This window comes from Fundulus heteroclitus, chromosome 21 (assembly GCF_011125445.2).
Source record: "Fundulus heteroclitus isolate FHET01 chromosome 21, MU-UCD_Fhet_4.1, whole genome shotgun sequence".
Classification (NCBI taxonomy): Eukaryota; Metazoa; Chordata; class Actinopteri; order Cyprinodontiformes; family Fundulidae; genus Fundulus; species Fundulus heteroclitus.
The window spans coordinates 23,549,049-23,573,176 of NC_046381.1; the positions used below are offsets into that span (position 1 = coordinate 23,549,049).

Here is a 24,128-nt window from a genome sequence, read left to right on the forward strand (position 1 = left end):
GTCCAGAAATCACAGGTGAAAAAGACTTTATTCTGAAAGGCGGTCTTAACTCACTGGAATCATCAAAGACTAACATGAACATTTCACTCCAGCAGCAGTTCTGGCTTTTCGTGTCCTTACTCGTCGACTTCATCCTCGTCCTCAAAGTTGTCGTCGCCGTCGTTGGCCGTGGCCTCCTGGTACTGCTGGTACTCGGACACCAGGTCGTTCATGTTGCTCTCCGCCTCCGTGAACTCCATCTCGTCCATGCCTTCTCCCGTGAACCAGTGCAGGAAGGCCTTCCGCCGGAACATGGCCGAGAACTGCTCCGAGATGCGCTTGAAGAGCTCCTGGATGGCCGTGCTGTTTCCGATGAAGGTGGCGGCCATCTTGAGCCCGCGGGGGGCGATGTCGCACACGGCCACCTTCACGTTGTTGGGGATCCACTCCACGAAGTAGCTGCTGTTCTTGTTCTGGATGTTCAGCATCTGCTCGTCCACCTCCTTCATGGACATGGGCCCGCGGAAGACGGCGGCCACCGTCAGGTAGCGGCCGTGGCGCGGGTCGCACGCCGCCATCATGTTGCGGGCGTCGAACATCTGCTGGGTGAGCTCGGGAACGGTGAGGGCGCGGTACTGCTGGCTGCCCCGCGCCGTCAGAGGGGCGAAGCCCGGCATGAAGAAGTGCAGCCTGGGGAAGGGCACCATGTTGACGGCCAGCTTACGCAGGTCTGCGTTGAGCTGGCCGGGGAAACGCAGAGAGGTGGTGACGCCGCTCATGGTGGCCGACACCAGGTGGTTGAGGTCGCCGTAGGTGGGGGTGGTCAGCTTCAGGGTGCGGAAGCAGATGTCGTACAGGGCCTCGTTGTCGATGCAGTAGGTCTCATCGGTGTTCTCCACCAGCTGGTGGACGGAGAGGGTGGCGTTGTACGGCTCCACCACCGTATCAGAAACCTGCAGGACGACAGGGGGGGTGATGACGGGGGGACGACAGGGGGGGACGACAGGGGGGCGAGGCGTCAGAGCAGAGGAAATAAAAACAGGGGAAGGTTTCAGCTACGTGGATCAGGTGCTGCACCTTAGGAGAGGGCATTACGCTGAAGGTGTTCATGATGCGGTCAGGATACTCCTCCCGGATCTTACTGATCAGCAGGGTCCCCATTCCAGAACCCGTCCCCCCTCCCAACGAGTGCGTCAACTGGAAGCCCTGCAGGAGAAACGACATCTTCAAGGAGACAGAAGGCTGCAGAGATGGAGTGAGATCAGTCCTGCAGGTTGGTAAAGTCAGCCAGAAGCATCTGAACCAGACACCAGCGACCCAACACCACAGTTCTGCTGTTATTTTTTCTCTTCATAGAAGGTACCCCTGGTCTGGCGTTCTGTTAGCTGTGACATCATCAGGGGAGGCAGATCATCCTCTATTACCATCTAACATAGAAAGTACTCCTGGGTCAATGTGAGCTTCTGTGCTTTCTGTGTCTCTGCTCTGTCTTCTCTAACATAGAAAGTACTCCTGGGTCAATGTGAGCTTCTGAGCTTTCTGTGTCTCTGCTCTGTCTTCTCTAACATAGAAAGTACTCCTGGGTCAATGTGAGCTTCTGTGCTTTCTGTGTCTCTGCTCTGTCTTCTCTAACATAGAAAGTACTCCTGGGTCAATGTGAGCTTCTGTGCTTTCTGTGTCTCTGCTCTGTCTTCTCTAACATAGAAAGTACTCCTGGGTCAATGTGAGCTTCTGAGCTTTCTGTGTCTCTGCTCTGTCTTCTCTACCATAGAAAGTACTCCTGGGTCAATGTGAGCTTCTGAGCTTTCTGTGTCTCTGCTCTGTCTTCTCTAACATAGAAAGTACTCCTGGGTCAATGTGAGCTTCTGAGCTTTCTGTGTCTCTGCTCTGTCTTCTCTAAGCCCCAGTGGGTGGAGGCAGATGAGCGTTCACACTGAGCCTGGTTCTGGTTCTGCTGGAGGTTCTCCTCCCTGTTAAAGGGGAGTTTTCCTCTCCACTGTCGCTTCATGCATGCTCAGTATGAGGGATTGCTGCAAAGCCATCAACAATGCAGACGACTGTCCACTGTGGCTCTACGCTCTTTCAGGAGGAGTGAATGCTGCTTGGAGAGACTTGATGCAACCTGCTGGGTTTCCTTAGAGAGGAAACTTTCTCACCAACCTGGAGGATCTGATGGAAGCTGACTTTGGAAAGAGCCTTGATGATGATGTGATGTGTTGAAGCTATATAAATAAAACTGAATTAAAACATTAAGCCGCTGCTCTTCAGGTCAAACTCATTTTGTCAGAGATCCTGGAACTAAACTGAATTTGGTCCACTGAAGAAAAGAGAGTTATGACGGTTTTCTTTACATCATGGGATAATGGAAGTTCTTAAGGATGTTATGAACACAAATCAAAGCTTTGATTAATGGACACTTCTTAATGTGACATTTTCAGTTTCTGTAGCTGCCAGGATGAACTTATGTCCAGATCCCAGTAAAAGGAGCACTTTGAACCAAAGAAAACCATCATTATGGCAGAGAGCATCATTATTACAAGTTGATAAACTTTTGTTTCATCCCTGAACTTTTGGCTTTTGTGCTGAATACATATTCAATTATCAAGATACTCAGTTTTCTGAAGTCAAATATGAAGCATCTACTTGGATCCTTTTTCTTAATTTTGTGTTTTTGAAATACATTTTATAACTGTTTATCAGTCATCACAAAATAAAAAGCGGATTAAACACATTTTACAGAAATGAAAAACATGATAGAATCATGCCATAAAAATATAATAAACTGGGAAGTTTCAAGCAAAACAATTTTTTTTAAACTGGACTGTTTGAACTTAAAAAATACTGTTTAAAATAAGTATTCTTTACTGTCCAGTAGAAGTTAAGTGTGTCAATCTCAATATTCAAATATATTAGATACACGGAGACACTTTGCAAATGAGCAAAATTTTTTAATATTTGTTCCCAATGTCAACCTCTAGATGGCTGCAGAGAGCAATCTACAAGCGCAACCAGGCTTCAGTTAAACGAGAAATAATAATGTAAATATGCAGCTTTGTTTACATGCTGTAAAAACTTATTTATTCATAATGATTTCTATAACTTCTCCCAGCTGTCAGACCTGGTTACAGTCTAGATCTTTGTTCTCCAGACTTCCTGTAGGTCTTTCAGAGTTTTTAAATCAGAAAACTTTTTCAATGAGATGTGGATCCATGCAGCAGAGGGCTGAAGGAGAAGCTTTTAGTAGCCGAGGATCATCTCAGAGTCTCAGCTTCATCAGGAACAAAAACAGGAAGGACCTGATGGGACATGAAAGCTTTGGCATCCTTTAGTCAGTCACTGATGGACAAGTTCTCAGCAAACATCCCTTTGGAATCTATAAATGCTGGAGCTAAAATTAAACTATTAGCTTCAGGATTTGTTTTATTGATTCAAATAAAATGGGAACATTAGCATTTTAGAGGCTGCTGGCAACTAACGCCAAAGGCTGCATGGGTCAGAAGGAAGTGGTTTATCACCCGGTCCTCCAATAATGACCTTAATGACCTCTGGAGAGAAGCAGACAAACGTCTAAAGGAAACCCTCAGAGAAACCTTCTGAAAGCCTGCAGAGCATCTGATTAGGATCACCAACAGATGACAGGAAAATCTGAGAGTTTGGACGGTAAATAAAAATATATCATCAAGTTCTGATTGAGTCACCAAGAAACATTTTTGTTTTTCTTGTTAAATAGAACCTCTGACCCGTTGCATCAGGCTAAAACCTTCTAGCAGTCAAAGCTGAGTGGTTTCACCTGCAGACAGTCGCAGTGCTCACACTCCTTCCTCACCACGTCCAGGACCGAGTCCATAAGCTCCGCCCCCTCCGTGTAGTGGCCTTTGGCCCAGTTGTTGCCAGCACCTGTCTGACCTGCAGGCAGAAGATGCTTTAGTGAAAGATGAAACCGCTGCATTTCTGAGCTCTGCTCCGTTTGCTGATCTGAGGCTCCTCCTGCAGACCGGATCAGAACAGATCTGAGGCTCCTCCTGCAGACCGGATCAGAACAAAACGCACCAAAGATGAAGTTGTCTGGTCTGAAGAGCTGGCCGAAGGCGCCGGAGCGAACACTGTCCATGGTTCCTGGCTCCAGGTCCACCAGCACCGCCCGGGGGACGTATTTATGCGCTGCACATACAGACGGGGGGGGTTATTTTAGACGGGGGGCTATAGGGGAGGCCCACAGGCCCGGTTCTGCAGAACTTACAGGACGCCTCGTTGTAGTAGACGTTGATCCTGTCCAGCTGCAGCGCCGAGTCGCCCACGTAGCTTCCAGCAGCATCGATGCCGTGTTCATCACTGATCTCCTCCCAGAACTGCAGCAGAGACGAGAACCGTAGTGAATGGAACCAGAACCACAGTCTGGACCGTCCCTTCACTGCCTACTGATGCCCCTCAGTCCAAAAACACTTCTGACTGCATCAGACCTGCTATTTATTCCAGTGAATCAGAGGATCTGAGCTCCTGCAGGGATCAGAACCGGACCAGCAGCACCGACTGCTCTGCTCTGTGTCAGACTGACTCAGCAGCTCCTCTGGAGTCTGAAACAGATCCAGACACCGGGCTGAAGCAATGAAGAGAGTCCATGTTTGGACTTTCTGTGGTTCCTGTGAAGCATCTTTCATGATGTTTAGATAGAACTGAAAGTTTCTCTGCTGCGGTTCTGTTGAATCTTTGTCACGTTTTCCTCCTTTGACGGATTCAGGGTTGAACTTTAAGGTTCTAGTGTTGGATCCATCATGCTAACCCGGTGCTGCAGAACCATGAGTTTATCTGGTTCTGACTCAAGGACCAGACACACAGATATTTACCATCTCCCTGGAAGAAAAAAATCATTTGATTTTTATTTTACCATAAGGTTTAGCATTTGAAATGTGGTCAGCTGTGTCACCTCTCCAGAACCCATCTATCAGCCGGTTTCTCTAACATAGAAAGTACTCCTGGGTCAGTGCTGCTTTGCCTCTGCTCCGTCTTCTCTAACCCGCAGTGGGTCGGGACAGATGACCGTTCACCATCTGGTTCTGGTTTATTCCTGCTAAAGGAGAGTTTTCCTCTCCACTGTCGCTACATGCATGCTTGGCATGAGGGATTGCTGCAAAGCCATCAATAAAATGCAAGAACCTGTCCATCGTTCCCCTCATCGTCCCTCAGTCTGTTCTCCTGCTTTCACATCAACATTTAGCTCACACTGAGCAGCTTTCAGCTCTGACTGTTGCCTCAGATCTTCTCTGTTGTTCAGTTTCTGCTGCTCTCTGTGTTCTAGAGCATCTGGAAAAACTCTTAATTCTGTAAAACAAAACTTAAATGTTCATTTTGATTAGTTAGGTTCATATCTTAGGAGATTACGTTTATTCAAATAACTCAGCTAAGAAACTATTTGCTCAAGTTTAGTGTGTAAATTGAAAAATGATTAACAAAGAACAACTGAAGGAAAACTTTTATTTTAGTTCGTTAAGAGGCCGGCCTGTGTTTAAATGACTAAAATGCTAAATAATTTATAATTAAGTTTAGTTTAAATGCAGATCTTCATTCAGTGTTTCCACACTTTGCTTCTTCAGCTGAAACAAAACAGTCTAATAAATATTAGCATTAAATTAGTTTTATATACTTTCATTTTGTGATTTAAAGCTCAGTTTAATTTGCTCAGAAATTATTTTGACTTTTTCTCGTGTAAAAGTTTCCACGTGTTTCTGCTTCCTGAGGGAATCAGGTTTCAGCCCATTTCAGTCAGCGCCACAATAAAGTCACTGATGAGATAAATGACCGCACATGTTGGCATCTATCAGGCTAAAGGTTGTAAAACATGTGGTTAGTTTTAATGAAACTATATAAAAGTATTATGAACAGAAGTTAAATGCGGTCCAAACCTTGGTTCCGATCTGGTTCCCGCACTGACCCGCCTGGATGTGAACTATTTCCCTCATTGCTCCTCAGCTTTTTCTCTTCTTCTCCAGAACTTCCTGCGCGTCTGCAGCTCCGGGCGCGTGACCGCCGCCTTTTATCGCATCTTCGCGCGTCCACGTGGCCACGCCCTGTGTGCGCGCGCGCGGTCGGGACGAGGCGCGCCCACGGGATTCCTGACCCAGCTCGTCCCGGTCAGCAGGAAAAGACCCACTTTATGTTGGGTTAGAAGGTCAGAACAGAACCAGAACTTCCAGCTTCATGGACATGAGCAGCAGAACCAGAACCAGTTTAACTGGAGCGTCCAGTTATGATCCTGACCGGTTCATTCTGACCCAAATCAGTTCAAACTTTCAGAACCAAAGAAGTCCAAACAGAACCAGCTTTGTTTGGGCTGAAGCTTACATTTCTGTTAAATTAATCTAAATCTGTTATAATTATATTTCTCCATCGTTTTAACCCTCAGTAGCTTCAGATGTTTCCTCGGTTCTCAGCAGCTTTTTGAATCCATGACAGCAGATTTATCTAACGGCGTTTTCAGCTGCAGACAGGCTACAGGATTGTCCATCATCCATGGAGAAACACGGTGGTGGCAGCATCAGGCTGTGGGATGGAGATGAACCAGGACCATCCTGGAGGAGAACCTGTTAGAGGCTGCAGGAGACCTGAGACTGAGGTGGAGGTTCTCCTTCCAGCAGAACCAGCAGCCTGAACTATAATGGGATGGTTTAGAATGGCCTAGTTAAAGTCCAACTGAGAATCTGAGGCAAGACTTTAAAACTGATGTTCAAAGATGTTCTCCTTCCAACCTGATTAAACTGGAGATGTTTTCCAAAGCAGGATGGAGAACATGTTCAGTGTGTGGACGTCTAAAGCTGCAGGAGACAAACCCCAGAAGACGTGAAGCTGCAGAGAAAGGCGGTTCTACAGGTTCTGACCCAGAGGCTTAAAATATGCAAAGGTTCTTTTTACCAGGAAAATGTGAAACTATTTTTCACTTTTCTCCATTTTTCTTCCACTTTGTGTTTCTCCGCCACATTTAGCCCTGATGAGGTGTTATAGGATGGAGGAATTCAGCCATTAAACTTTCACTTTTAGCACTTTCTTCACTTTTAGTGCATTTCCCCTCACAGTGGGACATGCTAAATATAAATGTTAAATTTGTTATATGTATATCTCATCACAGACAAATCATCAGAGAATATGCTAATTAATAATTTATTTTGTACAGGTTGGGGGTGTGACCATGAGTTCAGCCATTAAAGGGGCGTGGCTAATTAGCATATTTTCAGAAGCTTTGATACAAGATATAAATTTATATCTAGATTTAAATGTTAGATATAGATTCTAGATATATATTTAAGACATTAAGAAAAAGATACGCATTGATTTAAGATAATCATATGTAGAAATATTTAACATTTATATTTAGCATTTCCAACTAAATGTCAGAAAAATGCACTAAATGTTAAAAAGTTTGCTAAATAACAAATGAGACTGATTTTTTTGCTACATTTTACACATTCAGCCTCCCATAATTGATGCTTTAACAAAATGCTTGTGTGACGGTGACCTCAGAGGAAGGATAGCAGGAGCAGCATTCCTGCAGATGGAGGACATTTCAGCTGCTACAGGATCAGTTTACGGCTCGCTGGGAGAAATAAACCAGGAGTTCATGTCTGTGGAAACAAAGATCCTCCTGCAGCCAACCAGCCTCACTCTGGCTCCTTTAAATCCCTTTACTTACAGTTTGGGCTGATGTGGAGGAAGAGTTTTAGTTTGTCAAGAACAAAACCGACAAAAACCTTTAAAAAACTTTATCTTTATTCATGTTAATCAAAATGCCAAAGATGAAAGAACATATTTAGAAACGTTGATCTATTGCAGATCAGATCTAAAACCCTCACATCCTCCTCATCTAGACCCTGGAGGTGGTGAAACAGCCTCAGTGGACATTAAAACAGTCTGAGGGCCCTAAGGACCAGAACCAGAACCAGGCCCGGTCCAGCCTCAGGGTGGCGCCGTCCTCCTCACTCTGGCCTCTAGGAGGCGTCCTTGTCGTCTGCGGTGAAGTGCAGCAGCGAGGAGGACGTGCAGAGCAGCAGCTGGCCGGTGATTCTGGTCAGACAGGTGACGCAGCGCAGGACGGACCTGAACACACCGAGAGAGGCGTCAGCTGGACCGGTACCAGAAGAATAGTCGACCCAATACTGCTGAGGCAGAACCCTGCTGAGGTTCACTGAGGAACAGGAAACGTTCACAGCAAACCGGCCATTTCTCTCCAGAGGAGTAGAGGCTGGGTTAAACCAGGGTTCTGACCCACAGGAACCAGAACCAGAACCTGCTGGACCCACCTGAGCACCTGCTTGACTCTGGCGCACCTGAAGTCGTAGGACAGCGTGTAGACCTCGTACAGCGTGGCTCTGACCGTCAGGCAGCACAGGAAGTCTTTAGGGTGCACTTTGTAAAGGTCAAAGGTCACTTTGGCGACCCCTTTCTTCTTCGGCTCTCGGAAGCTCGGCAGGATCTGAAATGTGGAAAACATTTATTCATAAACCTGAAGTTTGCCATGATTTGGACCTGCTGCCACCTGCTGGAGGAAATGAGTACTGCAGCTCCTGTTGCTGAACAAACCAAACTGTTGGTTTTACAGCATTTAGGATAATAACTGTTCTCAGCTGGGGTCAAAGTCAAACCAGGTTCAGACCGGATCATCTGAGGAACTCTGCCATCTGGGAGATGTTTTCCGTAGAGCTGCAGCTTCTCTGCTGCAGAGGAAGGATGTTGAGGTGGTGCAGGTTCAGAGTCCAGGGAAGAACCAGAACTTTTACACTGGGTCTCAGAAAGGCCTTAAGAACCCCCAGCATGTGGGAGAAGGATGTTCATGAAGTTCAGCAGACGGATCATGGAAGCTCTGAAGGTCAACCATCAGCCCAACGTGAAGTGTTGCGTTTCAGAGGTTCTGGTCCACCTGCTGCTGTCCTCACCTTGCTGTGGCTCCACATCTCTCCTGCATCCAGGACCATCAGTGGCGTGGTGCTGGGCAGCGACTGGAAGAAGTCCTCTGAGTCCACCACGGTGCCGTCCTCCTCCAGGACCAGCGTCAGCAGGCTGCAGCAGGACATCATGAAGACGCTCGCCGCCTGGGAGGCGTGAAAGAGAAGAGGGCCGTGAATGTGACGCTCAGAGGCGCGGCCCCTCCTCAGAGGAGTAGCTCCTCCTCAGAGGCGCGGCTCCTCCTCAGAGGCGCTGCTCCTCCTCAGAGGCGCGGCCCCTCCTCAGAGGGGCGGCCCCTCCTCAGAGGCGCGGCCCCTCCTCAGAGGGGCGGCCCCTCCTCAGAGGCGCGGCTCCTCCTCAGAGGGGCGGCCCCTCCTCAGAGGCGCGGCCCCTCCTCAGAGGCGCGGCTCCTCCTCAGAGGCGCGGCCCCTCCTCAGAGGCGCGGCTCCTCCTCAGAGGCGCGGCCCCTCCTCAGAGGCGCGGCCCCTCCTCAGAGGCGCGGCTCCTCCTCAGAGGCGCGGCCCCTCCTCAGAGGCGCGGCCCCTCCTCAGAGGCGCGGCCCCTCCTCAGAGGCGTAGCTCCTCCATCTTCACCTGCTCCAGCAGCTCAGGACGCGTCGCCGCCACCAGACTCCTGCGCCGCCGCCGGCTGTGGGTGCAGACCTTATAGCAGCGAGGCTGTGGGGTCGGCAGGATGTGGCGAGAGATGGTGGTCTGCACCGTCGACACCGACCTAAGGGGGGGGGGGGGGGGGGGGGGGGGGGGTCAGGATGTAGTTAGGTGGAGCAGAAAGGTGGAGATCCAGGAAGCAGCAAACGGTTCTGACTTGAACTGAAAAACTGTTCAGGTTCTGTTTGTTTACCAACTGACTGAAACTGAGGAATTCTAGAAAACAGCCAATAAATTCCTAAAGACTCTAAAGCAGATGGACAGAAATATTTATTAATAAAGCAGAAAACTCAGACTTCAGCTCTGAAAGGCTCAAATGTTGCCTTTAGACCAGGGGAGTCCAAACTTTATGTCAGGTGGGAAGAGAAAACATAATTTTAAATAAAAAATTGAATTACCCCTGACTATACAGAGCTTTTTAACCTGCTCTACAAAGTATTATGCAATATTTTACATAAATTAGTCAGATTTTCTGAAGGAAAGAGAGGCGTAACTTTTAGGGAAATGTGCCTCATTAAATGATGGTCATCCAGTTTACAAACTGTTTTTCTAACTGGATGATTCTCAGTTATTCTTTAATCTAATTTTTATTTATTCCCAGCATTAAAACAGGATTTGGGTCAGTCTATCTTTGAAAACGCTTGCTGTACCTAAGCAATTTTAATAAAATAGTTAAAGGCAGATTTTTGTGAACCAAAGCTGCTTTTGAGTAAAAGTGATTGAATAGATATTATTGTAGTCTCTATGAAGTAAAAAAGAATACCAGAGATGGACTCTGCACCACATTCGCATAACTGCACATTTACACATTTACACATATGCTTGAGACTGTTGAACTGCTGAAGCCACAAATGGACTCGGTACCACATTTGTATATTACATTGTTTTAATAATACTCTCCTGGATACCGTAAATAGCACACTGTCTATTTCCCATGCATTGTTCACATCGTTTTACATTTCAATTGTTTACATAAATCGCTGCTGCATCTTTATTCTTGAATTCACTGCAATTTACTGTGATTTTTCAAGTTGTATGCAAACGAAATGTCATTCTGTACGCACTTTGTGCATACAGAATGACAAATAAAGCTGTCTAAGACTCTAAGACTCTCTAAGATGTGGTAATTAAAAGATAAATAAATACTTTGTTTTGTACCCAACATGTTTAACTGCATGAAGATTTTAACTTGGCTGTCATAATTTTGCTTTAACTAAAAATAAAAAGGATGCGTCTGGATCAGCTACCTTAACCTGACTCCACCAGATAGATTTGCTCCGCATATCCATCTGGAAACCTTCCGTTGAAGTAATTTTGGGAAGGGGCGAAAATACTGGTTAGCTGATTGACCTATGTTGGTGATAGACGGGCCAAATAAACCAATCAGATTCGTCGTCGCTCTGTTACGAGCGACGACGAAAACACAACCACAAGCCAAGCTACTCTTGCAGCTGCAGGTAAAGGCTCGTTAGCTCAGCAAAGAAATACTCTGTAATTCCGATAAAACTTGCTCGATAGCCACGCTAACGCTAGTTTCATCGGCTGAAGCCGCCATGTTGTTTAGACTGAACTGTCGCGCTCCTCGTTGCGTCACACCTCAACCTGCCTCAAAGCCAACGCTGATTGGACGTTCGTTTGGTGAACGGCTCCAAATTTTCTTTAACGGAGAGTAGCCAGACTGATCTGAGAGTGAAACCTTGAAAGCTCGCGAGATCAGGATGGTCTCACGAGGCTACAGCTACCTGGGCTTTTTGGCCAATTGCAGTTGGGGGGGTGGGGTACACAGAATCAGTCCAGGGGCCACAAATTGCCCCCGGGCCCCACATTGGACACCCCTGCTTTAGACAGACAGGGCTACAACTATTATAGAAAACATTTATCCTGTTTTAAGTTATTTTACTCAAACATCTCAACTACAGACACTCCTGAGTTCTGCTGTCAGCATCTTTAATCCGTCGTCTGGTTTCTGTCTCATTTCTAGAGGCTTTAATATTTTACCTTTGGTTTAATTTACCATTTTATTTCCTACAATAACAACATAGTTACAATTTAGCTCCTTGGAGCCCAGGAGAACACTGCCCATGGTGACTAGAACATTTATCAAACCTTTAAGTCTGGTTTTCTCTGTGATCCTAAAAGCTCATGATGTGTAAAGTTTTTACCAGATCCTGAGTCAAATTTGGTAAAAATAAAAAAGTAAACCTCCTTTTTAAAGGAGGAACTAATTTAGAAATAATTTAAAGCTTTAAATTAGCAAGTAGCCCTGTCTGTCTCTCTGTGTGGTGTGGAGGCTGCAGTGCCTCCGACTGGAAGAACGTGAGGAGAGTGGTGAGGACAGCAGAAGGGATCATCTCCTCTTCCCTCCATTAAAGACATTTCATCGCAGCGATGTGTGTCCCGGGCCCGTAACATCATCAGAGACCCCTCACACCCCCACCATAGACTATTCTCCCTGCTCACCATGGACTGTTCTCCCTGCTGCCCTCTGGAAAGAGGTTCCGCAGCATCCGCTGCAGGTCCACTAGGTTCTGCAAAAGCTTTTTCCCTGCTGCCATCAGACTGTTGAACTGCTGAAGTACAAAAGTGTACCACACTAGATTCGCTGATTTGCACATTTGCACATTGTATCGTATCCTGCAAAATTGATGCTGCACCTTAACCGGAAACGTACTGCAAAACTGTTTACAATGCAACTGTCTACTTTTAAATCACTGCTGCACCCTACTGCATATTTGTCTACATTTGGTTTACATTGTTTACATTTTCTACTGCCTACTGTTCACTGCTGCACTTTATCCGGAAGTAAATTGAAATTTATCCTGTAAGTGACTGCGATTTATCACTGCACTTTATCCTGTACTGTAATTCACTGCAAGGTATCCTGTAGAGTTACTGCAATATTTCTGAGCTGTGTGAAAACGAAATTTCGTTCTGTATGCACTCTGTGTATACAAAATGACAATAAAGAAAGTCTAAGTCTAAGTCTAAATTAAAGCTTTAAATTAAAGCTTTAAATTAAAGCTTTAATTTAAAGCTTTAATTTAAAGGAGAAATAAGGAGCAGCAGGTGCTGAAGTCTCACCAACAGGATTAAAAAAGATCTTTAACTCAAAAATGAAAAGAAAACCCAGATGTGTTAACTTTCTACAGATGAACATTGTTTTTACATGTGTGATACAACCTTTAGTCTTGATTAAAAAAAATAGCAGAAAAGACGTTTTGATGTTTTGTTCAGAGGAGAAAGAGAGAGATTTCCATAGACTGACTGTTAATGAGCAACGCCTGTTTTTAAATAAACTCTTCTAAAAATGTCCTGAAGTGGGATCATTGTTCATTCATCACAGAGAAAGACTATATCTGGACCTCCTTCAGAATCAGAACCAGCTGTAATCTGGCTGAGGTTCTGGTGGAGGATGTCTGGTTGGTGCTGAAAGCTGAGCTGAAGGTTTTGAAATGCTTCAACAATAAATCCATCACAGATCTGCATCAGATACTTTCAGGACCAGGAGGATAAACGTTCTGGGCTTCAGTTCATTTAAAGGAACCAACGGATCTACTGATGCAAACCCAAGGCTGATCCAGACTTCAGAGGTTCTTCTGGATCGTTTCCTGGTTTAACCCAAAGATGTTTTAACGAGCTGAGAGCTGGAAAAGCTGCTTCCACAAACTGCTGCAGCAGCAGGTGGATCAGACCCAGTTTATGGTTCGGATCAGCGAGTTCAGAGGTCTGCTGGTTCTGGTTCTGCTCATGTCTGAGGTCCGATGAAGAGCAAAGGGAATCAGAACTTCCTTTCTATAAAACGTAAAGGAGGTTTTAGTCTTCTCTGCAGGATTCTGTTGAGTGACAGGAGCAGACAGCCGGGCCTGAGGCGGGTTTAGCAGCCAGAGACCATTTAAACCTGAAACCCAGTCAGAACCAGAACCAGGGATCCCAGCAGCTTCAGGTCTTAGTTTACACAACAGAAAACCTTTCAGTCTGATGTTCAGATGAATATTTCTATATCGCTGGTGAAAATAGAAAAATCTGGGTTCAGTAAAGATGAAAAAAAGGTCATTTTATTTTGAAAATAAGCCAAGCCCCAACCAGTTGTTCCTTATTTTCTCCAAAACAAGCACATTGTTTTTTGAATATTAGATCGTCACATAAAATAAAGTTTAAAATTTATCCAACCCCCCCATGAAAACAGGCCTGCCCTGACTGAGCCGAGGGATTTAAACTACAGACCTGAGCCTCTGCAGTTATTAGAGGATAATCCCTGACATGCCGCCTCATGGTCAGAGCTGAACAATAATGAACTTTTCCCCCGGAGGATAAAATCCAGCAGAAGTATTTCTGACTCCTCAGAGGATTTTCTGGACGTTTCTGAACAAATAGAAGCTTTTCTGAGTTAAAACAGCTAAATAAAATATCATTTAAAAAGATGTTGATTGGATGTATTTCTATTAAATTCTATGTAAAACACCGAGGGAAAACAAAGTGATGTTTTAAAACATTTGATAAGATATATTTAATTATTGACCCATTTTATGCTACCTTGTATTCCTGTTTAATTTATCACGACTTTACAAAAGAAAGTCCAGAATTATTCATACCCCTGGCAGATTTAAAGTAATCTTTTAATTCGACCTGCAGGTTTTTTTCTTCCTGGTTTCAATATTAATATTAATATTTATTTTAACCCAGCCTGAGTCCTGGCCTGAGTCTGATAGAGAATCTGTGGGGGAGCTGAAGATCAGGGTGATGATGAGGAGTAGATCTTCTAAATATTTTTCCCCTTATTATTGAGAAAGGTAGAACTAGTTTTACATATACCATTTTTTAATAAAAGATACAGAAAAAAGTAAACCCAATTGTTCGTTTCCAGTAAAAACTCATAAATCCAGCAGAAAATTCATAAATGTAAATCTGCCAGCTTTACATAATAAGCAAGACTAAATTATGGTGAAATTTGTATAATATGTGTAAAATTATAAGTTTTGAAGCTATTCAATTTTTTTTTTTTTTTTATCTGAAGAACTACAAAGTTTCTTCCAGAATCGGATCAGTTCTGCGGGATTTACCCCCTCCCCCAAAAAAACAAAAATAAAGATTAGTTTCTAAACAGAGTCCCCAGGAGGAGAACTTTAAGGCCAAACTGCTCACATTCACCTCTGATACCTGCTAAACTTTAAGATAAAAATATTTTATCTGTTTCCTCGGAGCTGGATGACAGATTAACCTTAATTATCTTTAATTAGTTCCTAATTAGCTCCTCACCTCTTCAGGGTCTCCGGCAGCAGCGTCTTGGCGTAATTCACTCCTGACTGGATGGACAGCGGAGCCATTCTGATGGTCTGTGGGTCAGAAACCCGGAGAAGGAGCGGGTCGGTACCGGGAAACTGCTTCTAGCTGCAGAACCGCCTGACTGGGTCGGTTCACCTGCACAGCAGAAAACACGGACTCTTTAAGAACAATGGCGGCCTCTGATTGGTCATGGGCCAGCCCGGAAACCCCGCCCAAAGCTTCACTGACCAATAACCGCCCATAGGGGTCAGTCATGAGCCAATGATGTGAGAATGAAGGTGCAGGAAGGGATTTACCTGAAATAACAGAGAAAGTCTGAATTAATGACGCTTTCATGTCGATTCTATTTGGTTAGGAAAATATTTTAGGAAAAAGGCAAAAAGACAATAAACATGAAAGTCCAACATTAAAGCTGAACCTGGCAAAGTTAAAGAAATGTGTCCAGAATATTCCATCAATTTATTAATTTTGTCACATTTCACCCACAAACCTAAACACATTTTTATCAGGATTTTGTATGAAACCCATCAAGAAGTAAAGGTGAATTACTAAATGGAAAAAGCACATTCTGTCTATTTTTTCCAAATAAAAAAAGTCCAAAAGAATGGTAAACATTTTTATTGAGCCTTTCTCCGCAGGTCCAGCTGCAGGTTGACTCCACCAAGTTTTAACATCTGACTGAATGTTTTCTCCATTATTCTTTATAAATCTCAGAGATCTGGATCTCAGAGAATAGATTGTAAAACATTCCTGTTAGTCTATAAATCCCTGAATTAGCACCTAAATCCATCACAGACTTGTTATCAGGGCATCAACCCTCCAGACCACTCAGGTCTTCTGGCTCCAGCCTGCTCTGCAGAACCAGAACCAGAACCAGACATGGAGAAGCAGCATTTAGTTCCTATGCTCCACTGATCTGGAACAAACTTCCAGAAAACTGTAAAAGTTCTGAAAGCCTGAGTTCCTTTAAATCAAGATTAAAAACACATTTGTTTAGAGTTTAAATGTTAATGTTGAAGTTTGTAGTCCAACTTGTCTTGTTTATCTTGGTTTGATGTTACTAGTTCACTGCAATGTGCTTTCCTCTGCAATTTATTGTGTAATATGTTTTCTTTTTTTTTTTTTTTTTTTTTTTTTTGTTCATGTACAGCACTTTGAATCATAGTTACTGCAAAGTGCTTTATGAATTAACTCCCCTTCCCAAAGCATCACGAAGACCAAGGAACACGGCAGACAGGTCAGGGAGAAAGTTCTGGAGACGTTTACAGCAGTTTAAAGACCTTTCAGGTCATTAGATGTTCAGATACCAAACAGTGAAGACCTTCATTTACAGGTGACTCGTCCAGAAGCTCCACATGACTTCTTTGGGCTCAGAAAGTTATTTCTGATACTTTCTGTGGAAGCAGACTGAAGAGTTTCAGAAGTCTTACTAAAAGATTCAAAACAAACTCATAAAATAAGAAGATGAAGCAGCTTAATGCTCAGTCCTGATGTAACTCTAGGTTTATTTTAGCTCAACATTGCAGACGGTGGAGAAAGAGACCAGAGATGAGGCTACCTCCTCTCAGTGCTCCTGATGTAAGGAACCTTTAACTGGACTCTGCTCCAGATATCTGAGCAGCTTATAGGAGTTCAGCTGCTATAGCTGTTGTTTTATTTTGAAAGGTTAAAGATGTCTAACGCTTCAAATGCAACATTTCAAAGTGAGAAAAAATAACTCATTGTAAAGTAAAGGTTGTTGCACAGGAAAATTTGATTTTTATACTTTGAGCTACTAAACCTTCTGTCAGCAAAAGTCTCCTAAACCCAAACGATGAACCGATGATGACACAGAACAACCAAACCTTTGGTTTTCAGCAGCCTGTCATACAGACATGATCTATGCACCATCCCTGGATTTCTTTCTTTTTTAAATTAAATAACTGATTTAATATTGTTTGTTATTATTTCAACTTTTCTTCTGTTGAACAGAAGTTTTCCTCTCTACTTTCGCTACACGCTTGCTCAGTATGAGGGATTGCTGCAATGTTACAATTTCCTTAGACAACTTTTAACCAATCTATCTGGATTATTTTGGTATAATTGACTCTGTAAAGAACTCTGAGATTATATGTGTTGTGAATTGGATTAAAACAAATGAACTAAATTAAATAAAAATTGTAAATCTTACCAGTTAGCTCCAGAAAAAAACAAGTTTGGCTCTGGTTACCTTTTCCTTGGGGAGTTAAACTTGGGGTAAAAACTGGTGTCGTCTCAGACTCTGATTTAACTTTTTATTCCCAAATAATAAGATTAAAAATAATAACGCTTTCTCTTAAACATCCATGAGAGATTCAGTAAAACTCAAAACATTTCTGAGTACATTTGGTGCAGAAATATTCACCATTGATATCTTTTGTTTCAGGCTGACCTGATTACTGTGATATGATATTTGCTTTAATATTCAACGCTTATGATTTAAGAAGATAGATCCCTAACTATAAAAAAGCTAAATACTCGCTTTTTTAACATGACTTTTACAACATTTCTGGTCCGTTGTCTTTTATCTTTATCAATCATAGACTATTTGTTGTGATTCTGTGTTATTGTATTGTTCTCTTTGTGATAGACTTTTAATGGCTTCATTACACAAGAGTGCCAGTGTGTAAAACATTTATTTTATTTTCATTTGCAGATTTTGAAAACGTGTATTTTAATGATTGTAATCAAAGTTTAATCATTTAAATCATAGCCTAAAGCGGTTATTAAAAAATAGTTTTGTTTTAGATCGAGTCTCTCGGGTCGTTTATGTCTTTGGTTTCTGCTCCGTTAGCAGGAACCTTTGACAGGCGTATAGCAGCTGCTGTTTCCGCCGGACTGCATTAAGAGACGGACCAAACACAGGCTCCCGTCTCTGAGCAGTTAAAAGTTTACTGACTTAAAATGAAGTTTCGGGGGAAAATAATCGACGTGGCCTGTTTGAACCACTTCACCAGTGAGTCTATTAGCGTTATTAGCATGTTAGCTTGTTTATATGCTAACGCGTTAGCTTGCTGTTAGCTTGTTCAACATGATGAGATTTTAGCTTCCTGCGAAATAACATCATTCAGCTCTAATTTTACTTTCTAGAAGATTTATTCAAATAGAAAAAAACTTCCTGTGCTGAATTAATCATCAGGAGGTTTAAACTAGAAAAGAATAACAAGTTACTATGGTAATTATTGTTAATAAACCTGTTTGGCTCATTAAGAGACATATAAGACTTAAATAAGTTAAAATCTATACTTTACTGGTTTCTGTTACCGGTTTATTATAGCTAATTTTCTCTGTTATTTTTTCTAATTTTAAATTCGTGGACCTGTCCAACACTTTGCTCACTTTGTGTGTGAAGTGCTTTATAAATAAAGGTTGACTGTTTGATGTTACGTGGTGGGTTATTGAGCTTGTTGTCCTTATATTTGTTTTTTTTACGCACCGTTTCTTAGTCAGTTGAGCTGTTTGTTGATTGTTTTACCTCTATAAATTAAATCATTATTTTAATATGACAGCAGTTGCCTCATATGATTATCTGTGAAATAATTAAAGAGAATCCTCATATATATATATAAGCTAAGTCCAATCCTTCTAGTTTAAATGATTGATGAAATAAGTCCATTCGTCGTAGTTTATCCTCTTTATAGGTTAAGAAGAATTTACCAAGATATACACAGATATAAATCCAGACAAACAAATAAAGTGAACAAAACCTCTTCTTAAAATGCAACCTAAGGATAAACAGAGAGGAGGCAGCATTTTAGAGCTAAAGACTCAGTTGTTGATGTATTTTAGTGTGATTGTGCTGTAATAGACTGGAGATAAACCCAGCTGTAAATGATCTAAATCAGCAGAACGTACCTTGTCTCCTTTCTTCAGGAGTGGTGACCACCATCTCCAAGCTGACCAAGACCTGCGTCCTGCGGCTGACTCCAGACAACCTGTTCTTCATCCTGTCAGGAAAAGTGACCAACGGAGGCGTCAGCATGTGGTGTGAACTGCTGCAGGTCAGACGCTCCACCAACACGGTGGCTTCCTGTCTGAACGTCTCCAGAGTTTTAAATCACAACTCTGCTGTTTCTGGTCATTTATCTTCTCTAAAGAGGTTTAGAGGTTTTCCTCTTGATGCTGCGTGAAAAGCCTGATGTTTATGGAAGAAGATGCCTGAGGCAGTGCAGTGTGACGGAAATAAGAAATATTCTTATAGCTACAAGGAGACTCACAAAAAGAAACACCGTGATCTCTTAAGAATAATTTCCTTTAATAGATGAAGGGTTCAGGAGTTAAAACTCTGATAAACTGTTAAAACATATTTTCTTTAACTGAGCAGAAACTGGACTGAAACTGAGTTAATAGAAGCAAAAAGGTCCAAAGAACATCTCTGCCTGACCTTCAGAAAGTTCTGCAAACTGTTGAGCTCTTTAAGATGAAAGCAAGTGTTCCTGCTTGGAGGGAAGACGTGAGGACTGGGTCAGAGTTCTGGTTCTGTCAGGATGGATGACGTCTGTACTGATGTGGGTGAACCCAGACAGGCTCGGTGTTTAGCTAACAACGCTGTGGTTCCTGCAGAACAACTTCTTCGATGAGTACCAGATGGAGGGCGTGTCCTCAGAGTTCAACCAGATCTGCCTGGAGGTGTCTCCAGAGAACCTGTCCCGGGCCCTCAGGACGGTCCAGTGCGCCAAGTCTGTGAAGATAAAGCTGACCAAGAAGCACTGCGCCTGTCTGACCGTGGCTGCTGAGCTGGTGAGAAGAACCCACAACCTCTGGTTCTGTTCACGCTGCTGTAGAAATGTTAGAGAGCTTCAGGGATCAGAACCATAAACCCACATGGACCTGTGCTGCTGTCAGCAGTTAGTGAACCCTTCCTCTGACAGGAACAGTTGGAGATGATCTGATGTTTGATAATTTCCCAGTTTGTTAATTTTCTTTCTCTGTAATGTGATGAACCATTTCTTGAGAATCTACCCGTGTGGTTTATCTGATGACCTCTGACCTCCACGCGTCCCGTCCAGCCCACCCTGTCCAGCGCCAGCAGAGTCGTCACTCATGACGTTCCTGTTGAGGTGATTCCTAGAAGACTCTGGCAGGAGTTCAAAGAACCCGTCATGCCCGACTTTGATGTGAGAAACGTCTCCATTCCAGATGCAAATCCTCCTTTCAGTCCAAGGATTCGTCCTTCTTCATCAGTGAAACTATTATTCTGTCCTCGTGACTCTTTTGTTCACTAAAGGACTTCCTGTTGGTTTCCCTTCCAGGTGAGCATCTACCTTCCTCCCCTGAAGATGTTGAAGAACGTGGTGGACAGGATGAAGAACCTCTCTAACTTCCTGGTAGGACTCACAGCTCCTCACCTTAAACTCTGGGCTGTGGTCCAGGTCCAGTTAAAACCTGCTGCTGTTCACTCTGCTGGTAACTCAATCCACCACCAGGTGGCGCTGCTGCACCGGAAATCCTCATGGAGCAGCTTCATGATAAAGATCTAAATTTATTTCATAACGTGGATTTTTTTTACTCATAAAGACACATTGTCTATCAATAATAATAATAATAATAATAATAATAATAATAATAATAATAATAATTATTATTATTATTATTATTATTATTATTATTATTATTATTATTATTATTATTATTATTATTATAAGCTGCATGTTAGACACAAACTCCACCTGAGTTGCTCACTTCTTTGGTTCTTCTAGTTCTGCGTTTTAATAACTAATAAAGTTATTATAGTTTTTTCATGTTGCACATTCACCCAGACTGCTCAGTTTCCTTTTCTTATTTTATGTTTTTATGAGCAGCACTTAGAGCAACGAATATATTGATGATAAATCCTTAAATGAACTGGAAACCTGGGAACGATGCATAACTAAAGCAGGAAAGTCAACATGAAGAACTAATTCCTGAAGCTTTTAGACTCAAACCTGGATTATTTGTATGTATCTGGACACGTTTAACTGGTCCTGAGTTCAGTTTATCTATTTCTGCAGCGTTAACATTTAAAACTCAACCTCTGATTATTCTTTCTGCCGTTTCTGACTCGTTTTATTGCAGAAAATCATAGTGTCTTCTCATCATCCAAAGGGATTTAAAGTTAAATTAATCTCCAATATTTGGTTTTCAGAGTGACTCTGTGTGTTTTTCAGGTAATCGAGGCCAACATGAACGGAGAGATGAACCTGAAGATCCAGACAGACCTGGTTTCTGTCTCCACTCACTTCAAAGACCTGGGGAACCCTCCGTGGGGTAAAACAGCTTTAGTCCGACTCTTCAGGTTCTATCAGCAGAAGATGTAGATGTTCCCTGCAGGAGGATCTGGACCACCTGGATGCTGAGTTGGTTCTGAACCAGGAACCTTTAGTTTGGCTTTTAGCTTCAGATGATGTTGGTTTCATGAAAGGAGACAGGAGCTCCTGACCTTCTAGAGTTTGACAGAAGTTCTGGTTCTGTAGGGTTTTAGTCTCCGGGCTCAGATCTTCTCTCTCCACTGTTAAATCGTATTGTAGCAGAGAACATGTTGTCCAGCTGAGCCAGGAGCTCAGAGCGCCGTCTGTCCCTTCAGGTGAAGACGCCTCCCAGGACGGAGGTCCGTCTCAGAGAGGAGACCCAGAGCTCCTGGCCGAGGCCACGGTGGACATCAGGAAGCTGCAGCAGTTCCTCGTGGGACAGCAGGTCAACCCCAGCAAGGCCATGTGCAGTGAGTCCAACACGTTAAAATGAACGATGAAGATAAAATGTTCTGCTGGAGGCTCCTGGACCCACTGAGCTCTGAGATCTGATCCTCATGCTGGAGGTTCAAATCCTTCAAGGCTTCAGACACCAGTGAAGCTGCCCCTGATGTTCTGGACCAGGTCCAGCATGTTCTGGTACCAGATGTGACCTGGAGGACGACTTAGAGCTGCAGTTCAGATCTTTCAGGCTCTCTGAGTTCCTCCTGATGGGAATCAGCACCATAACAGGGGAGGGTCCACTTCAACCCCCCTATTGGCTGTCAGCATCCTTCAGCTGATGACGAGGCTTAAAGAACTGGTTCTGATCAATTAATGAAGGTGTGATCTGAAAAGCGCTCATCTGATTGGTTAATGACCACATGGCTCGTTGTGCTGCTCACTCTTTGTATCGTTGGTGTTTTAATCATCTGAATCAGCCACTTTGGTCCTAAAAATTGATCTATTGGGATATTAGGATACATTTTTAAAAGGATATTTTATTACTTGTAAAGCCCTGTGGCTGTCTGGTTGACTGCTTTAAAGGAGCATATAAATAAATTAAATCATTACCATCTTTAGAAGACTAAACTAGAGACAATGGGAGCATCTGGTGACCTTTTAGGATGTTTTTCCATTTTCCAAGAGTCATAATTCTTTCTAGGGACAGACAATTATAACGCCGTTTACTGTTGTGATTTTTTTAATCATCGTGGCTAAATTATACAAAAAAACAAAACAAAAAACTGACAGTGGTTTTTGTGATTTTATTATTTTATCACTGCTGGTTCTATGAGAGCAGCGATAAACATCAATATCTTTCTAAATATGATTAAATGTGGTTATTTTGTGATAAACTGGTGCCCTGAAGCTAATTAAATAATATTTAATCTGCTGATTTCTTCTTTAAGAGCAGTATTTGTGTTCAGTTACTGTTAAATAATCCATCCCAAAAAACAGTTTTTATCGTGACTTTTATAATTTTTCTCAGGATATTTATAATAATCTTTCAGCTCCACATCAACCATCCTGACTCTAAAGCACAAACCTTAAAGAAGAAAAGGGAAGTTAAATTAATCTATTTTCCATCTAAAATCAGCTCCAGAGACAGAACCTTTAGCAGGCCATGGTTTCAGAGTCCAGTTGGGTTTGATGAAGGCATCAGAAAATCACAGCAGCTTCTCCTACAAAGCTCAGAATAAATCATCTTCAGGGACTAAATCATGTCTGTGTCCTGCTGTCTCCTCAGATATCGTCCATCAGAACGTGGTCCACCTCATCCTGCTGCATGAAGACGTGTCTCTGCAGTACTTCATCCCAGCTGTGGCCTAGAACCTCTGCAGAGGATCAGTGGGTTCTACCTGATACCCAGGGGGACATCAGAGACTCCAGGAGACTTAAACCTGCTGGACTGGGCATTAATTATCACATGTTAAATATTTTTACACAGATGTATATTTCAGTGTCTTAAAGGTTCGTTTTATGATTAAATCTTTATTTTTTCAATCTGTGTGATCTGAGAAATGCCTAAACGACCCACACTACCTCCATGTTCGTCCAGGAATGGAGTTTATTTGCTGGGAGGGTGTGAACTAAAACTACATCAGTAGATGTTAAAATGTCTCTGATGTTTCAGAGATTTTAGGAGATGCAGCTGTGAAGCTGCCTGCAGGGTGGAACAGAGCAGACTGGCTGTAGTGAGGAAGCTCAGGTCCTCCAGGGTTTACAGCAAGATGCTGCAGATCTTCTCTGTTGTGGAGAGTCTGGTCTCTGTCATCATCTGCTGGGCAGCAGCATCCGAGCATCTGGCTTAAAGAAGCTCAGCGTGATAATAAATATGGCTGGTTCTGTTCTGGAGACTTCTGCAGAACCTCTGGAGATGACTTTTCAAAGAGGGATTCTAAATAGAATAAACATTACGGACAACCCTGAGCATCTTCTTCACCATGTAATGTCTTCAGTCAGAGACTTCTCCAAATCTAGACCGCTACAGGAGATCCTTCCTGCCTGCAGCTGAAGAAACCCCAGAACACGAGTTACAGCAGCATTTCATTTCCCTCTGGGGTTAATAAAGTATTAATGAATTTAAACTGAATAAGCAAACTATCTCTGGTTTGGGTCCATGGATGATTTTACTGAATATAAACTATATAAACGTAGACATTGTGTCAAACCTCAGTAACTGGAAAGCTACATTAAGACAGATTTAATGTTTGCTGCTCAGGTCAGATCTGTATAATTACTAATAAATTAGCTGCCTAAATGTTCAAGATGTTGATTCTGTATAATGGGCTGAAAATACATCTAAGTTTAGACATTTATATATAGACTTACGTTTATCCATCCGTTCTCTGTTCCCACTCATCCTGTCTGGGTGGAGGTGGGCTGGTCACTGGATGAGAGGCGGGGTCCATCTTGGACAGGTCAGCAGTCCATCACTGGACAACATGGAGACATACGGAACAGACAACCTCACACTGACTGTGGACTATTTAGAGATTATCAACCCAACAGTCGTGTTTCTGGACTATAGGAGGAAGCC

General features: G+C 43.0%; 3 protein-coding genes across 3 annotated transcripts; 1 reads left to right on the forward strand and 2 right to left on the reverse strand.

Annotated features, from left to right (window-relative positions):
- Positions 1–5,987, reverse strand: LOC118556865 (tubulin beta-5 chain). The gene is made up of 6 exons (XM_036125410.1): positions 5,880–5,987; positions 4,220–4,328; positions 4,030–4,140; positions 3,770–3,885; positions 1,057–1,185; positions 1–932 (listed from the first exon to the last, which is right to left on the reverse strand). Exons 1-6 carry the CDS (start codon positions 5,934–5,936, stop codon positions 117–119), a joined length of 1,338 nt encoding a protein of 445 aa, XP_035981303.1. The 5' UTR covers positions 5,937–5,987; the 3' UTR covers positions 1–116.
- A 1,728-nt stretch (positions 5,988–7,715) lies between these two features.
- Positions 7,716–15,001, reverse strand: LOC105921806 (cell death inducing DFFA like effector a). The gene is made up of 5 exons (XM_036125423.1): positions 14,835–15,001; positions 9,504–9,642; positions 8,901–9,056; positions 8,268–8,440; positions 7,716–8,064 (listed from the first exon to the last, which is right to left on the reverse strand). The coding sequence occupies exons 1-5, from the start codon at positions 14,900–14,902 to the stop codon at positions 7,956–7,958; spliced, it is 645 nt and encodes a 214-aa protein (XP_035981316.1). The 5' UTR covers positions 14,903–15,001; the 3' UTR covers positions 7,716–7,955.
- Positions 15,002–17,693: 2,692 nt separating this feature from the next.
- On the forward strand, positions 17,694–23,088 carry LOC118556869 (checkpoint protein HUS1-like). The gene is made up of 8 exons (XM_036125419.1): positions 17,694–17,835; positions 18,753–18,880; positions 19,443–19,619; positions 19,889–19,996; positions 20,132–20,206; positions 21,026–21,125; positions 21,442–21,576; positions 22,836–23,088. Exons 1-8 carry the CDS (start codon positions 17,784–17,786, stop codon positions 22,916–22,918), a joined length of 858 nt encoding a protein of 285 aa, XP_035981312.1. The 5' UTR covers positions 17,694–17,783; the 3' UTR covers positions 22,919–23,088.
- Positions 23,089–24,128: the final 1,040 nt, after the last annotated feature.